Below are 15,864 nucleotides of genomic sequence, written 5' to 3'. Positions count from 1 at the left end.
GGGCCTTACTAACCCAGCCAGGCCCAGAACAGCAGCTCAACACACATTTACATTTATCCAACTGCATGAAAACCCCAGTTCTGTGTGACCATGGGCAAGTCCTTTCTCCTCTCTGGGTCTCAGCTTTCCCATCTGTGAAATGGGAGGGGTGGTGCTTCTGTGTGCCACCTGCACTATAGTCAGCAAACTTATTCTATAAATGTCCAAATAGTAAATATTTTAGGCATATTTAACATAGGGCCTCTTTTGCATATTTTTTTACAACCCTTTAAAAATGTAAAAACCCTTCTTAGCTCAAGTGCTGTACAGAACAGGTAGCAAGACCCCTGAACTAGAGAAACTCTTGCATATGTACACAGCAGCCTGATCAAGGATCTTTACGGCAGCAGTGACGTAAGGGCAAGAAATTGGAAACAACCTAAATACCCATCAAGAGGATGACGGATGGTGAAACCATTGCACATCTCTTGTCTGAAGTGCTGAGTAGCAGCTAAAAAGAGTGAGGTGTGTAAGTGGCATGAAAGAAGTTTCCAACACATTATTGAGTAAAAGGAAACAAATTGCCAGATGATACATAGGGTATGAAAAAAATCAAGGAGACACCTAAGGTACCATATACATGTGTGTACATGCCCAATAAAAGGTCTTGAAAAATCCACTCCAAACTCACTGCAGGGGTTACCCGTAGGACACAGAATGGGATCGTGGAGAGTCTGATGGTCATAATCTCAAGCCTCATCTTGAAAATGCCGAGTTCAGTCCTGCCTCTAGCCTTTCACACTGGCTGTTCCTTCTGCCTTGGGACCCTCTTCCCTGGGGTTTTTGCATGGCTGGCGAGTTCTCTGTTAGGTTCCTGCTCAGTTGCCCCTCCTCAGAGGTCGTCACTGACCCCCATCTAAAGCAACCATCCCCAGGTGGCAAATGGAGTGGCAGTGGGTGAGGGATGGAGAGAGACTTCATTGTATACCGTTTTGTGCCCTTTGAATTTCAAACCAAGTGAACTTATCACCCATTCAAAAAATAAATAACTATGTAAAAAAACCAGCATAGCTCCCCTAAGACATTTTCTTATCACATCCCCCAGTTTCATTTTCCTTGAGACACTTGTCAGTGTCTGAGATGACCTTACTTATGGGTTCCCTTGTTTGCTGTCCCCCCCCAACTCCATCCCACACACTAGGAGGTTCCGGGGGCAGGAACCTCAATGGGTCTGCCAGGTTGATGGCCTGAGCAGGGCCTTGCACATAGCAGGTGCCCCATACGTATTTGCCAAATGACTGGGCAAATAATGCGTGTGGGGTTTTTTCCACAAGAAAAATGTATTTTGAATTATGTAATTAAAATTTAATTATAAAAACTTTCCCCTACCTCCCCGCCAAACATATGAAAAATAGGAAGGGAAGAGAAGGTTATTGAACTGGGTGATTTTCAGGGTCCATTCAGCTCTAAGTATTTCAAAGACATTTGGTTTTGGGGTTTTGAGGTTTGGGTTATTTTTGGTTGTTTTTTTTTTGGGTCTAGCTGGTGGGTGGAATTTCCCCTCTCTCATAAGACTTTCTGTCTTATGAGAGGGAAGTAGGAGAAAGGGAAATAAACATTCTGGGGTTCCTCCATTGGTTTCTCTTCCTTCCGCTAGTCTGCATAGCTGGGGAAGGGGAGTTTTCTTCCTTAATTCCATTGAGGCCCCAGCTGGGCAGAGGGTCCCTAAAGGATGACAGCTGTCAGGCCTCCAAGTCCAAGGCAGAGCTTGAATGGGTGCCAGTGGGCTTCTCAGCCCCATTCTGCCCCATCTGTAACACAAAACGTGGAAGATGGTGAATAGGAACCCCTTCTTGCCCCTCAGCATTTACTCCCCTGTATTCTGGAAGCACCGCTCCTATTTTTCCTTTGAGGAACCAGCATTCCCTATCTCTCATTTCCTCAGTTTTGGGTGGAGTGGACCCCAAGGCCAAGTGCTAGGGGATGGGCCTGTGACCCCAGCCTGGCCAATCAGAGACACAGAGACTGGTCAGGCACATGACCCAGTGTGGCCATGGAGAACCAGCTCTGGAAGCACGGCTGCAACTACTGGGAAACTGGCATGCTCTCCCCACTGGGGATGTTAGGCTTCTGGGATGTGAGCATGGAGCAGCGACTCTCTGCTACCTCATGTGGGGACCCTGCCTGGGAATGAAGCCAACTCAGAGAAAAGAAAACTAAGACAGTTCCTGATGACATCATCTGACAACTGGATGCAGTCATGCCTTAAGTCCCTGTACTCTTCAATTACATGGCCCAGTAAAACTCCCTGGTTCGTCTTCCCAGGTTGAATGGGGTTTCTGTCACTCACAACTCAAAAGAATCCTGACAAAGACCTCCTTTCTGCTGCTGAGAAACCATCAACAACCCCCCCACCCCGATTGGTAATAACCCAACTCCCTTCTCTGCCCTGCAAAGGCCTTCTGGTTTCCTCCCTCACATTTCCTCCCAGCCCCCCACCCCATACCTTAGTTTATGTGGCTCCACTCACCACCTCCTTGGACATCTCTAAATAGGCCATCTGGGCCCAATTCACAACCTCTCTCCTCTAAGACCTGGGCCACCCTCAGAGATGTCCTGGTGGTCTCTGCAGTGCAATCAGCCCTTGGTATTGGTCATCAACATTCCTTGAATTTTTCTGCCTTATTTCTGGATGGAGGGGGTGGTGCTTGGGATGGTGGGGCTTCACAGAGCAATGTAGGGGGCACATTTCTTGGAGGAGAAGCACAATCTCTTCTCCTCTGCTTCTGCCATCACCACCCACCCCACCCCACCAACAATCATGCCTAGCACAATTCTTCAGGACCAGGTGTGAGAGCTTATTACTATATCAGGTAAGTCCCTGTCCCCTCTGGCCTCAATTTCCCCATCACTTAAAGAGGTGGCATGGGGGAGGTGCTGAATTACATGCTTCTAAGAGAAGCATTCAAGAACACAGGGTCCTTACCATCCAGCGCTCTCCTGAGGCCTGGCAGAACTGAGAGTAAGCGTCAGCGATGACTGTGGCCCTGGAGAGCAAAGGAAGGCCCTCAGGAGGGGACCCTCCTCCTACCACCCATCCTCCCATTCCACCCCACCCCACCCCAACTCACTTGCAGTGGAGCCCTCCCCCAGGAGGTAAATCCGGGATGTCCTCAGAGGCCAGAGTCCTGAAAACTGTGTTCAAGCTGGGGGGCTCCTGGCCAAAGGCACACAGCTCTGAGAAGGAGGCAAGGATTGTGGGAGTTACCCTGCTTGCTGACCACCCCTTCCGCCCGGGCTCCTGGCGCCTGCTCACCTGCAACCCTGCGTCCCAGGGCTGCGTCCAGCACTAGCTCCTTCCTGATGGCCTCCTCACAAGGCCTGGGGGCCCCCGGGAAGCAGACCAGGATGCAGGTCATGTTGTCCAGGCTTCCCTGGAGAAGGCAGAGAAAAGAGAGCCTGGTGGAACACGGCTGAATGCCCCAGCACAGGTCTCCATGCCCTAGGAAACAGAGTTTCCCAACACTGCCCTTGCTCTAGTGCCCCCTTCCCAATCTGGTTATGCCCGTATCTCTAAAGTCCCACCCTTCTGCCAGTCTAAACCAGGCCTCTCACAAGGACCAATTCCTTAGACCACGCCCTCTCACTGTCCTAGCACCACCCTATTAAACAGAGCCACTTCCCTTTTCCAAAGCTCCTCCCACTCTGCTGTTTAACTGTTCTTCTTTCTGCCACTAGTCACACCTCAGGACCCATCTCTTAAGTCTGAGGGCTGTTCCATTCCAAAAGACCACGCCCTTTCTCGTAAATCCCTCCCACTTATCTATCTAGAACTCTTCCGTCTTGTCTCAAGATTTCCCTCAGTCTCCGCTCCCTGCACGTTTTGGCCCTGCCCCGTTCCAGCAGGCCCCGTCCCCTATTGGAGTCCCACCTCTCCTTTTCTAGTTTTACTCTCGCCTCTGCATCAAAGCTCCTCCCCCCTAAATCCCTTAGGTTCTTCCCTCAAAGATCTCAAGCCCCGCCCCCAGGACCTTGCAAAGACACGTATCCAACAGCTGCGCGCAGAGAAGCTCTGGGGCCAAGCCCAAGCAGAGGCGAGATGCCACCAGTCCCGCCAGGGCAGAGCCAGACATCGCGTCCCACACGCCATCAGAGGCCAGGAGCATGAATTCGTCCTCTGCTCGGCGTGCCAGGGCGGTCACTTCAGGCTCCGCGGAAACGAGCTGCAGTTCAGGGGGCCGTCCCGGAGCCTCTTTGTAGGCAAAGTCTCCCAGTGCTCGGGACACTGCCAGAGAGCCCTCGAGGCGCCGGCGGCTGATGGTGCCGCCCGCGTCATGGATGCGCTCGCGTTCCCGGGGACGGAGGGGCCGATGGTCTTCGGTGGTGAAGGCCACGGCGCCGGCGCGACTCAGCACCGCGCGGGAGTCACCGCAGTGCGCCAGGTACAGAAAGTGCGGGGAAACCAGCAACGCCAAGGCGGTGGAGCCTCCCGGCTCGCCGCGGGGCCAGAGAGCGCGCAGGCGTGCGTCTGCGCTCAGAAAGGCTCGGCGCAGTGCTTCGCACACGCCCTGGGGCTCGCCGGGCGCTGGGCCCAGCGCCTCGAGCACGTAGCCCGGCAGGTGGCGCGCACCGAAGAGGGCGGCTCTCGTCCCACCGTGGCCGTCGAGGACCGCGAAGAAAGCCCAGCCCGGGCCCAGCCCGGGTAGCTCAAGCCAAGCGCAATGCGCGTCCTCCATGTGTGCGCGCCACCCTTGCACTGCGCTCGCCCCGAAGCGCAAGCCCCAAGACGCCGCCGCACCCCCGTGCGGCCGCTGGGCGCATCGCGGTGCGTCCAGGAGGGACTGAGGCCCGTCGGCAGAGCTGCGCCTCTCCTCTGCCTCCTCCACCCACTCTTGCTTGCGAGCTGGCCAGAGGAGACATTCCAGCAGGCGGGCGAGGGCCGCCATCCTTCAGCCTGGGGATCAGGAAAGCTCCACCCTCTGCACCTGCTAACAGCCCCGCCACCCCGCCCCCGTCCCCGTCACCTCCACTAATCCTCTGCACTGTGAAATTTTAAACCACTTAAATCTCCTTCCTATGCCCTTGACTTGCACTCAAGTCGAGTCACTAGAAGGGAATGAACTCTTCGTTCTCCTTTCTTCCGCACCTTCAAAGTGAGGTTTGTGGTTTTGGTCAGGGAAAAAAGATAATAGTACCAAACTAGCATTTACCATGAGCTACACACTGTTTTACATCACCATCTCCAATTTACCGAAGAGGAAACTGAGTCACAGAAGTAAACAGTGTTACACAATCTCTAAAATCCGTATTCTCAACACAACACTCGGCTTCGGCTCCCCAGCCCGACTCTGTTCAATCTCTGCCCACATCAGTGGTCCCATCGTGTTTCAAAAGCTTTAAATGCTTAATTTTTTTACTTCGACCCCTCCCCTCTCCGTCTCGCCCCCGGGTTTCAGTCGCTTCTCTTCCAGGTCCCTCCCATCCATTCACACACACAGCCTCAGATGCTTCTAATATTCGCAGTCCCGACCGGCGTCTAGCTCCGCGCCCAGCCCCCTCACTCCAGGTTCAGCTCACCTTCTGGGCAGCACCACCACCCTTGATTGTTCTGCCCTATTCCCTCTAGGCCACGCCTCTAGCTCCTCAGTCTCGGACTGACCCCACCCAACTCTGAACAATTGTAAATTGGCTTAAACCTCCCCAAGTCTGAGCTCCTCCCCTTGTCTCAAAACTTTCCGAGTAGTTTCTTCCCGCCCCCTTTCCCACTCCCATTGAGAATCTAGGCTTATACCTCTACCTCTCAGCGGTAGAATCTTTATACCCTCCCCTCAATGCCACCTCTAGCTCCACCCCAACCCACTCTGAGATCCACGCCCCCATCCTCTCCGCCTAGGTTCCTTCATCATCATTTCCCGGAGCCCCTCACCCTACCCTCGGTCCCGCTTCTCTCCCCCTAAAGGCCCCGCCCTCTTCTGTCTAGACCCCGCCCTTCAGACCGCCTTCCAGGCCTTCTCGGCAGGTAGCCTAAGGTCCTAGCTCTGCCCCTCTATTAGGAAGGCCACGCCCCACCTCCATCCTCCCGGGTGTTTCCCCTCCCCCTCGCCCTCCCTCAGGTTCCGCCCCCCGTTCTCTGGCCCCGCCCCCGGCCCCCGCGCTGCAGTCGCCCCACAGCGGCCCCGCCCGCCCCCGCTGAGCCTAACCGAGGGCGGCGGCGGCGGCGGCGGCGGCGGCGGCTGCTGGAGCGGCCCGGGAGGAGGAGGCAGCGAGGATGGCGGCGGCGGCGTCCTGGGCGCGGCGGAGATGAGCGCTCGCGGCCCCAGGCCCAGGGCGGCGTGGCCGGAGTGGGCGGGGGTCCCGATGCAGGCCCGAGGGGGGCCATGGGGCAGGTCCTGCCGGTCTTCGCCCACTGCAGTGAGTAGGGGGAGGCTCAGGCCTGGTGTGGGGCCCAGAGGCCCGGGTGGGCTCTTCCCCGGTTTTCCCTCCGACCTGGGCCTCGGGAGAGCCAAGACGGGGAGGAAGCGAAGGAGACAAAGGAAGCTCTCCCTTCCCCCCGTGTTCCAGCGGCGATGGGGGCGACTTGATCCGGACAACCTGAGTGAGACTGGGCAGAGGCTGGGGGCACTGAGATAGCCGACGGGGGGCGCTCTGGGCCCTTGAATGTGCCGCGGGGCTCCGCCCGGGGATGAGGAAGCTTTCCGGGAGCTGTCCCCTCGCCCTGGTGCTGGCCATAGCCAGCGGTGAGGGGATTTGAATGGAGGGGCAGAGCCACGATGGAGAAGAGGGGTCTGACTCCCCCCTTCCCCCGCATCACCCATCTTCGCATCCCACCTCCGTTTTCTCCCCAGACTCAGAGGCAGCCCCGACCTCGCCCGAATTGTACAATCCCCTGTCCCCAGGATACAGCCATCCCTGGGTTGGGGCTAGGACTCCTGGGTCCTTAGGTTTTACCACTCCGGATCTCTGATTCCTGGCCTCCTATGCCCTAGCTGAAGAAACGAGGTGGGGGCGGGGGGGCATCTGATTTCAATCTCCAAACGGTATTGAGCATCTCCTGTAGGCAAAGCCCCAAGCTAACTCTGAGAGGCTGAATTCCATAATTGAAAACGCCTTGTCTGAGCCTTATGATTTCTGAGGCCAGGGCTCTAACAGTCCTTGTCTAACATTCTCTGTCTCACACCCCTATGGTTCTGACAGCTGGGGATTGCAACGCCGACCTAGCCACTTGCATGTCTTGGGAGTCAACATGCCAAAATTCTAAGAATTTGTTATTTCAACATTTTAGAGTATCATCCCAACATTCTAAGATCTTGTCCTTACCTGGGCTTACAAAGGAAGGCCCTACGTGATCTCCCCACCCCCACCCCACCCCGCCTTTCCTCTCTGCCCTCATCTCCCTTCCATCTCCCCATCAGTCACCCTGTTCCAGTCACATCTGCACACTTCTCAGTTCCTCAAATATGCAAAGCTTACTGCTTGCCTCAGGGCCTTTGCACTGACTTTTCCCTCTGCCTGGAAGACTCTTCCCTAGATATCCGCATGGTTTCCTCACATCATTCAGGTTTCTGTTCAAATGTCATCCGGAAGTCTTCCTCACCAACCTGTCTGAAATAGCATCCCCTTACTTTCTCTTCCCTTACCTTCATTTTTCTCCACACACTTAGCACCCAACATCATAAGTTTAATTGTTACTGTCTATCTCCCCTATAGAGTGTAAGCTCTATGAGACTAGGGATTTTGTCTGTTTTGTTCACATTTGTATCCTCAGGATCTAAAACAGTGCCTGGCATGTATTAAACACTCAATTAATGGTTGTTGAAAGAATTAAGGAATTGAAGCCTCCTAAAATCCCTAATTTAAAGGCACTAAGATCGAGATTCCTGGATTTGAACTTCTAAGACTGAGCTTCAGACAGCAGGGATACTAAGGTTTTACAGTCTGTATACAGAATGTTCTAGAGGTCCTGTAATTAAAACTCTAAGATTCCTTAATTCAGACAGGTTTCCAGGACTAGCACACTACTTCTGTAACTCGGGCAATCTAAGCTTCTAAGAGTCTTTGATTCTTTCCCTGTTGCAGAAGAAGCTCCGTCTACAGCTTCCTCTACCCCTGACTCCACAGAAGGTAAGCAGAGAGGGAAGATGTGAGAGTGGGACTTGAAGGGGGCTCACAGCTGGGTAAAGGGGTTAAGGGGAGTGGGCTAGGGTCTTGGTCAGAGGAGTTCATGCCCTCCTTTGCTCATGGCAGGAGGGAACGACGACTCGGATTTTCGGGAGCTGCATACAGCCCGGGAATTCTCAGAGGAAGACGAGGAGGAGACCACATCGCAGGACTGGGGCACTCCCCGGGAGCTGACCTTCTCCTACATCGCCTTCGATGGCGTGCTGGGCTCTGGGGCCCGCAGGGATTCAGCTGCTCGCCGCCCACGGCCCCAGGGCCGCTCAGTCTCGGAGCCGCGAGAGCCGCCCCCGCAACCTGGCCTGGGCGACAGCTTGGAGAGCATCCCCAGCCTGAGCCAATCCCCGGAGCCCGGGCGCCGTGGTCACCCCGATTCTGCCCCTCCAGCTGAGCGCCCCCTGGAGGACCTGGGGCTCCAACTGGACCAACTGGGCTGGGCGGCCCGGGGAGCAGGGTCCGGGGAGGACTCTGCCACCAGTAGCTCCACCCCGCTGGATGACGAAGAACCCGACGGATCAGAGGTTGGAGAGGCTGGGAAAGGTGAGATGTCCGAGGTGCTGGGACCAAAGCCACCAGGGGTGGGTGGTCTCTCCTTAGGGCACCTCCATGGTGAAAGCTCACAGCCTTCTCTCTCTAACGCACCAGACCTGGACCTACAACTCGGACTCGCTCAGTCCTCGCCGCCCGAAGTCTTGACTCCACAGCCCAGCCCTGGCTCTGGGATCCCTCAGGCCCGTACCCCATCTCCACTTCGATCTCGGGATTCGAACTCTTGGCCAGATGAGCCCTCGATGGACGAGAAGGAGGAGGAAGAGCCGTGGGGGCGGCTGGAGCGGGAGCCAATCACGGGGCAGTGCCTCGATAGCACGGACCAATCAGAATTCACATTGGAACCACACTTTCTAGGTAAAGTGCATGAGGGAACGTGCTCCTTTGGACTACAGCGAGGGTGGAGGATTGATTTTTAAAGGGACCATCCTCGGGAAGGAACGGAGGAGAATGGAGAAGGGAGGAGGTATTGCTACTGGCAAGACATTGTAAACTCCACCCTTTAAAAAAATTTTCCCGTTACCTGAGATTGCTATTGGCTCTTTTTAAATGGTTCCCCCTCCCACTTGAGAAGTTAGCCCTCCCACCTGAGAAGCTGGAGGAAGCATTAGGATTGGCTAATTGCTAAAAAATAATCCCTCTTTTGGAGTGCTCCCCCTAGAGGCTGATTTTGGACAGGCCAAATCCCTGAAAAAATAATGCTCTTTTCTGAATGTGGCCACTGGGCAAGTAAAAGTAAACTCTGTGCGTTTTAAAAACTCTCCTCTTCCCTGACCGCATGAATTGGCCAATTGTAAATAGACCCCGCCTTACTTCAAAGTATGCTCAGCCTCCACGAACGGTTCCTATAGGTAGGTTATAGACATCACTGCTTTTGGCTGTTTACAAAGAGAGCCACCCCGTTTTGGAATTGTTCCCACCGCAATGGAGAGTCATTGGCTGGGTACAAAAGGGCCCCGCCCCCTTACTCCCTCTCTCCGGGTTCCACTGAAGTGGGCAAAATCCCTGAGAAGCAGCAGTGTCTGTAGCCTCTCACTCGGAGCCGAGATGGGGAGTAAAGGTGGGCTTTCGGGGCGGGCTGGGACGCGGGCGCTGGGGGACCGTGGAAAGGGACCCAGATTCACTTTTATCGCCCTCAAATCTGGGGGATGTTTCGTCTTGGTCCCAGATTCCCCAGAGCGGCAGGCTGGGGCTGAGGGGCTGCGGGGGTGTCTAGGGAGGGCGTGGAGGGAGTATGGGGTCCCCTCTCTCTCGAGCCGGAGCTTTGGGGCCCAAGAGCAGCGAGGCCCCCTCCCCCAGCCTCAGGCCCAGGCGGTGCTGTCACTCAGTAGCTGGACAGGCCAGCACAGCTGCCTGAGAGGCACCCTCCCCCCAGCGTGCCTAAACTTAGCCCCGCCTCAGGTGACCCGGCCCCTCCCCCACCACTGGCTCAGGCTTTGGGGAGCCTGCAGGGGAGGGGTTGAAGGGAGGTCTACCCTAGTTAGAGGTAGATGGGAGGATGTGCGTAGGGAAGATACAGAAGTGAGGAGAGTCAGACTCTGAGGGGGACTGGTTGGGATGGGTCAGTTTGATCGGAGTAAGGGTGGGAGGATGGAGACTGTCTGGAAATAAATGGCAGGGTACTGGGCTCTCAGTTCAGGGTTCAAGGCAGAGCCGATTATAGGGACGGCTGTTAAAAGTTAAGATGAGTGAGATGAAACGTTGGGGTCCAAAGGTCACTGATCAGGACATAGGCTGGGCTTGGGAGGTGAGTTTAGGATCTCTGAAAGGGATCAGAAGTTTGAGTTAGGGCCTAGGAAGGAGGATGGTGTTATTAATACATTTAGGACTTAGATGTATGTGTTGGTAGGGGTATCAAGGAGATATGACTTTACATGTGTCAGGGTGCAAAAAATAAAAAGAACAATGACACCCATTGCTGGGCAGGATGCTGGGAAAAGATCACTTGCATGTTGCTCATAGAAATAAGGATTGTTACAGTCTTGCTAGTAAGCAATCTGATAATATTTATGACATTCGAAAATACATAATTAGTCCACCCAGCGATTCGACCCCTGGGATTCTATCTCAGAAATAGAACCTCCCGGAGGTAAGAATATCTGCAGGAGGCTGGTGCTTGTAGTACTGTCAGGGAAGAGGATGGGGGGAGGAAACAAAGTAAACGACCCAGCAATAGCTGCATGGTTGAATAAAATGAATGATGGTGTAGCCACACCATGGAATATCATGTAGCCCTTAAAAAGAATGAATTAATAAGAGCTATTCCCGTTGACTAGGAGGGAATTCTAGGAGGAAAAGTAGAGTGAGATATGCATGATGCAGAAGATTGATTTTTCACCCCAAATTGTGTTCACACGTTATCTATGGGCAGGAGTAAGCTTGAGGGGACTTGCTAGACAGTTAACTTGGGTTTTCCAGGAGGCAAGCATGGAATAAAAGAAGATAAGTAAAAATCTGGAAATTGGGTTAAGGCTCTGACAGGTGTGTCAAGAGGTCATGTTTCAGCCCCGAGACAGGAAATAGGAGGTCAAGAGGTCAGCCAGGCCAGCTCCAAACCCCAGCCTGATTGCCGCCCCCTCCCTCCACAGTGGCAGACCTGCTGTACTGGAAGAACACGAGGACGTCAGGAGTGGTCTTCACAGGCCTCATGGTCTCCCTGCTCAGCCTCCTGCGTTTCAGCATTGTGTCCGTGGCCGCCCATGTGGCCCTGTTGCTGCTCTGCGGCACCATCTCTCTCAGGGTTTACCGAAAAGTGCTGCAGGCTGTGCACCGGGGGGACGGCACCAACCCCTTCCAGTGAGAGCCCGCAGCCTGGCCCCCAACCCTGACCTCTGTCCAGACCTCAGCGCTGACCCTAAGTCATGACCCATGACCTCAGATCAGGCACTGACTTCTCACCCTGGCCCTGACCCATCCTGTTCCTGTTCCTGTTCCTGACTCCAACCTGACCCTGACATTAAACCAGACTCTGACCCTTGACTTCCAGTCGTAACCTCAGACCCTAACCTCTTACCCTTAATCCTTGATCCCGTCTCCTGACCCTGACCTCCACCCTAGCACGCTACACCTGGCCTTACTCCCCAACCCTCACTTCTTGCCCTTGTCTCAGCCACGCCCCTCAGCCTGGGTCCCATCCACCCACTGAGTGGCCTCACACACCTCTGTTCTCTCAGGGCCTACCTGGATGTGGACCTGACCCTGACTCGGGAGCAGACAGAACATATGTCCCAACAGATTGCCTCCTGCGTGGTCTCTGCGGCCACGCAGCTGCGGCATTTCTTTCTGGTAGAAGACTTCGTGGATTCCCTCAAGGTGCCCTGAAGCCCCCCACTCCCTCCTGGGTCCCAACATTCAACTCCCTGCCCCTGGGGGGAGGAGGGGAGGAGGGCCAGTGCTGGGGAAGTTCCCAGCCCAGGGTGCACCCCGTAGACTCTGCTGACTCCGACCCTCACCCTCAGCTGGTCCTTCTCTTCTACATCTTGACCTTCGTGGGTGCCATCTTCAATGGTTTGACTCTTCTCATTCTGGGTGAGCTGGGAAGGCTATGAGGGGCGGGGCGGGGAGGTGGGTTCCTGGGCTCTGAATGGAGCTGGTAATCTCCCTGGAGAGCCCTGACCCCCATCTCTGTGCCCGCAGGAGTGATCGGTTTATTCACAATCCCTCTGCTGTACCGGCAGCACCAGGTAAGTGCGACAGGCCCTCAGTTGGCAGTACCCCGGCCAAACAACCACACACACACACAGCCAGGGTCCATGACAGATGTCCCAGCCAGAGACAGGAGGACAAGCCGGTGTTCCCACCCCTGACAGAATCAGGCTCTCTCTGACACATGTTAGGCACAGGTGGTCTGCCTGCTGCCACTCCTCCACGCAGCTAGAGTCTACCTAATATGTTTCAACAGCCAGAGACAGGCATTTCGATAGGTGGCCCGTGACAGAGCCAGGATCTGACTGACACATTCCAGCCCAAGGCAGGTAGACTAACTGAGGCTCCTCCCTAACAGTGATCCAAGGTCTGCCTGGACACATCCTACCTCCAGAGAGGCAGCCTGACTGGTGTCTTCTCTCCCTGACATAGCACGAGGCTGAACAACACTCTTTCTAGCCAGAAACAGGCAGACAGATGAATGCCTTCTCCTGATACCCCGATACCCCGTCTCCCCTGATACCACCAGAGACTGACAAACACATATTCCATTTGCAGACAGACAGACAGACAGACTGACGCCGTCTATCCCTACACATAGTCTGGGTCTGACTGACACCCATCCCAGCCCAGAACACTGACAGAACCAGGGCCAACTGACATATATCCTATCCAGAGACAGGCAGATGGACCAACATTCCATTTTTGACATTTTCCGGCACAGCTGAGAGCCAAACAATACATGTTCCTGCCAGGGAGATAGTCCTAACTCCCTCACATGCCGGAATCACCGAGGCTCACAAAGTCAGTTCACACTGAATTAAACTAGTATTTAAATCAATCCACTCAGGGACTCGACAACCAACACTAACGCCCTCTATTCTTACGCTGCCCCTAAACACACACACACACAAAACTCACTCAAAGATTAACAGTAGTTCCCAGGACGCAAAGCCACTGGCAAATTCCTGTGTGTCTACCTGACATCACTTCCCACACAGAGTGTGGTCCAATTGACTTGACACTTCACCTTGGACTTCTGACTTCCAAGGGTATTTTATTAGGTTTAGAGTTGATGGTGGAGTGGTGGGCCACTCCTCCCAACTCCTGATCTGGGGGTGGGGGAGGAAGCAGCTTTTTTAATGAATTAGGGAGAAGAACCCCCTCCAATCTCTCCTTTCACCCCTTCTTGTCTCCCCAGGCCCAGATTGACCAGTATGTGGGATTGGTGACCAATCAGTTGAGCCACATCAAAGCTAAGTAAGGGCATGTGGTAGAGACGGATGGGATGGGGAATGAGAAAAGTTGGGAATGCTTCTCCTCTCCCCGACCCCCAATATTCCCTGTCCATAAATCTCCTGGGGCTGAGTGCCTGCTTTTCTTAAAAGGTGAGAGACAGTTCCATCGCAGGCCAGTAGGTGGAGGGTAGGGGCTGGCTTGGGCACTCACTTCCTCCATCCAGTTTTTAGTTCTCAGATACTACTTATCCTGTCGCTTGCCCCACCCCTTGACTCCACCTGTTTCTCCCTCAGGATCCGAGCTAAGATCCCAGGGACCGGAGCCCTTGCCTCGGCAGCAGCCGCAGTCTCCGGATCCAAAGCCAAAGCCGAATGAAAGGGGTGTCTCTGCCTGCGGGACGCTTGCCCCCACCCCCTGTAGCCCTCTGCCCTCTTCCATTTCCCTTCCATCCCCACCCTCTCCCTGCCTCATCCCAAGCCATTTCCCAGTGGGTGTCAGGATCGCTCACACCAGGGAGTTTGCGCAAATTGCCTGAGTGGCCAGGACTACATTTCCCAAGAGGCTCTGCCCTAGGAGTCTTGGAAAGGCGAGGCATCTTGGCCGCGGGGCCTGCTGGGACTTGTAGTTGCCTAGATAGGGCACACGCCCTGCACTTCCGGGACCCCACCGCCGGAGGCGCCGTGAGGGGCTGGTGTCTCCTGGATGGATGCCACTGGCCCCAACGCTGGGGCTTTGCATGGGGCCCAGGGGAGGCCTGAGCTTGGATTTACACTGTAATAAAGACTTCTGTGGAAAACCCAAGGCCTCCTGTGCTTCCAGCCCACTCCAGTTTTCACCTTCCTGTACTGAAAAGCAGGTAAGTGATACTCAAGGAGGAACCTTCCCCATCTCTGCGGAGGAAGAACCTTCCCCTCTGCCATCTGGGAGTTGTCTGATCCCAGAGCTAGCCAAGCCTTGACAGCCACTTTCCATGCCTGTGCTCAAGGCAGACATCACGAGTCGATCCCCACACTCTCCCTGCTGTGCCACCATTTCACCTGAGTCCCAGACCCATGTATGCAACTGCCTAATGGAAGACTCCCCCGTCAAACATATGTAAACCTCTTCCTTGTCCTACCTGATTTCCCACTCAGGGACATCCCCTCCTGCCCACATTGTCGCCCAGCCAGAGACCCAGGTATGGCCCTGGACTCCTATTCCCTCACCCCCCACATCTAGTCAGTCAGCAAGCCATGTCTTTTCTCTCTCTCCAACCTCTCCACCCGCTTCTCTCCATTCCAACTGCCTTGGGAATGAGCACAGGGCCTCGTGACCTCTTTGGGCCTCAGTTTCCAAAACTAAACGGGGGGAGGAGGAGGCAGGAGACTGGAGTCTAAAGACCTACAGACCTGGATTTGAATCATCTTCACTTTTTGGCTGCGTAACCCTGAACAAGTGACCTCACCTCCTGAAGGCTCATTTCCTCAAATAGAAAATCGTCGCCATAAGCTACCTACATGTAAAGCCCTTGTTACAGGGCCTGGCATAGAATAAATGTCCAGTAAACAGAAGCTGCATTGTTAGCTATGACATTGTTTCCCAAACCTCAGTCAGCCCTCAGGACCTTGATGATCTTTATATCACCTGTTCTGCTATTTGCCTAGTTTTTTCTTTAAATTGGTTTATTAAAAATATAAAACAAATGTCTTTTAAAAGGAAATGTTACTCCACCACCAAGGAATTCAGTATCGCTTGCCAGAAATAGAAGATAACAGTTAAACGTGAAACTCTTACCATTTAAAATGTTTGTTTGTGCATCACCTAAAATCTTGCCTCTTGTGATGCATGTCACATTTTAGGAGATAGATAATGATGTTACAGGAGTGGTAGTTACAGCCTCAGGTTTTGTATACAGGGGTTGCCTAGCAGCAGCTAGCTAACTGAAAGAAAGAGGACTTGGGGGGCTTCTCTTGAATCTGAATTTGCCAAGCAGGGGCAGTGTTTTAAACTTCCAAATAAAAGAGCAACATTTCCTAAAGATACTTTTATTCATTCATACTCTCCATAAGACAAAGTGTCCATTTGTCCATCTCAAAGAAAGGAGGAAGATGGACCGGTTGCGATTATGGGTTCAGGAATGGCTAAAGCCCCCAAGCCCATCCTTGGTACCCCCACTGGAGGCAGGAAACAGGTTGGAGATGGAAACAGCCTTTATTGAGTGACTCCCAGTTGCCTGGTGCCATGTCGGGCTTCTATATCCAGCTGCTCGTTATGATTCCCCCTAGTTGCACTAGTCTT

General features: G+C 54.0%; 2 protein-coding genes across 5 annotated transcripts; one reads left to right on the top strand and one right to left on the bottom strand.

Annotated features, from left to right (window-relative positions):
* Positions 1-1,425: 1,425 nt before the first annotated feature.
* PPM1N (protein phosphatase, Mg2+/Mn2+ dependent 1N (putative)) lies at positions 1,426-5,550 on the bottom strand. 3 transcript variants are annotated; one of them, XR_014237579.1, is made up of 6 exons: positions 4,011-5,550; positions 3,296-3,413; positions 3,111-3,216; positions 2,966-3,026; positions 2,510-2,667; positions 1,659-1,790 (listed from the first exon to the last, which is right to left on the bottom strand). XR_014237579.1 is itself a non-coding variant. In XM_082367678.1 (5 exons), exons 1-5 carry the CDS (start codon positions 4,923-4,925, stop codon positions 1,722-1,724), a joined length of 1,269 nt encoding a protein of 422 aa, XP_082223804.1. In that variant the 5' UTR covers positions 4,926-5,550; the 3' UTR covers positions 1,426-1,721. The 3 variants fall into 3 exon arrangements, 1 of the variants encoding a protein (XP_082223804.1); XR_014237580.1 differs by having other exon boundaries at positions 1,665-1,790; positions 2,486-2,667; XM_082367678.1 differs by lacking the exon at positions 2,510-2,667 and having other exon boundaries at positions 1,426-1,790.
* A 632-nt stretch (positions 5,551-6,182) lies between these two features.
* Positions 6,183-14,383, top strand: RTN2 (reticulon 2). Of its 2 annotated transcripts, XM_082367676.1 has the most exons (10): positions 6,183-6,390; positions 8,056-8,100; positions 8,224-8,694; positions 8,800-9,060; positions 11,292-11,499; positions 11,877-12,015; positions 12,162-12,231; positions 12,340-12,386; positions 13,550-13,608; positions 13,881-14,383. In XM_082367676.1, exons 1-10 carry the CDS (start codon positions 6,357-6,359, stop codon positions 13,960-13,962), a joined length of 1,416 nt encoding a protein of 471 aa, XP_082223802.1. In that variant the 5' UTR covers positions 6,183-6,356; the 3' UTR covers positions 13,963-14,383. The 2 variants fall into 2 exon arrangements, with proteins under 2 accessions (XP_082223802.1, XP_082223803.1); XM_082367677.1 differs by lacking the exons at positions 6,183-6,390; positions 8,056-8,100; positions 8,224-8,694; positions 8,800-9,060 and adding an exon at positions 9,613-9,763.
* The last annotated feature ends 1,481 nt before the right edge of the window (positions 14,384-15,864 follow it).

Source organism: Balaenoptera borealis (genome assembly GCF_965194805.1).
Source record: "Balaenoptera borealis genome assembly, chromosome: 19".
NCBI lineage: Eukaryota > Metazoa > Chordata > Mammalia > Artiodactyla > Balaenopteridae > Balaenoptera > Balaenoptera borealis.
The sequence above is the reverse complement of the archived record's forward strand: the minus strand, read 5'-3'. Positions and strand labels throughout refer to the sequence as shown.

Bases quoted from the DNA above. Each gene is read 5' to 3' on its own strand.
- PPM1N (XM_082367678.1), bottom strand. From the start codon at position 4,925: ATGGCGGCCCTCGCCCGCCTGCTGGAATGTCTCCTCTGGCCAGCTCGC. The intron at 3,217-3,295 runs GTGAGCAGGCGC...CCTCCTTCTCAG, and splicing joins CCTGGGACGCAGGGTTGCAG to AGCTGTGTGCCTTTGGCCAG. The intron at 1,791-2,965 runs GTAAGGACCCTG...TTTGTGTTACAG, and splicing joins CCTCAGGAGAGCGCTGGATG to ATGGGGCAGAATGGGGCTGA.
- RTN2 (XM_082367676.1), top strand. From the start codon at position 6,357: ATGGGGCAGGTCCTGCCGGTCTTCGCCCACTGCA. The intron at 11,500-11,876 runs GTGAGAGCCCGC...CTGTTCTCTCAG, and splicing joins GACGGCACCAACCCCTTCCA to GGCCTACCTGGATGTGGACC. The intron at 12,016-12,161 runs GTGCCCTGAAGC...CCTCACCCTCAG, and splicing joins ACTTCGTGGATTCCCTCAAG to CTGGTCCTTCTCTTCTACAT.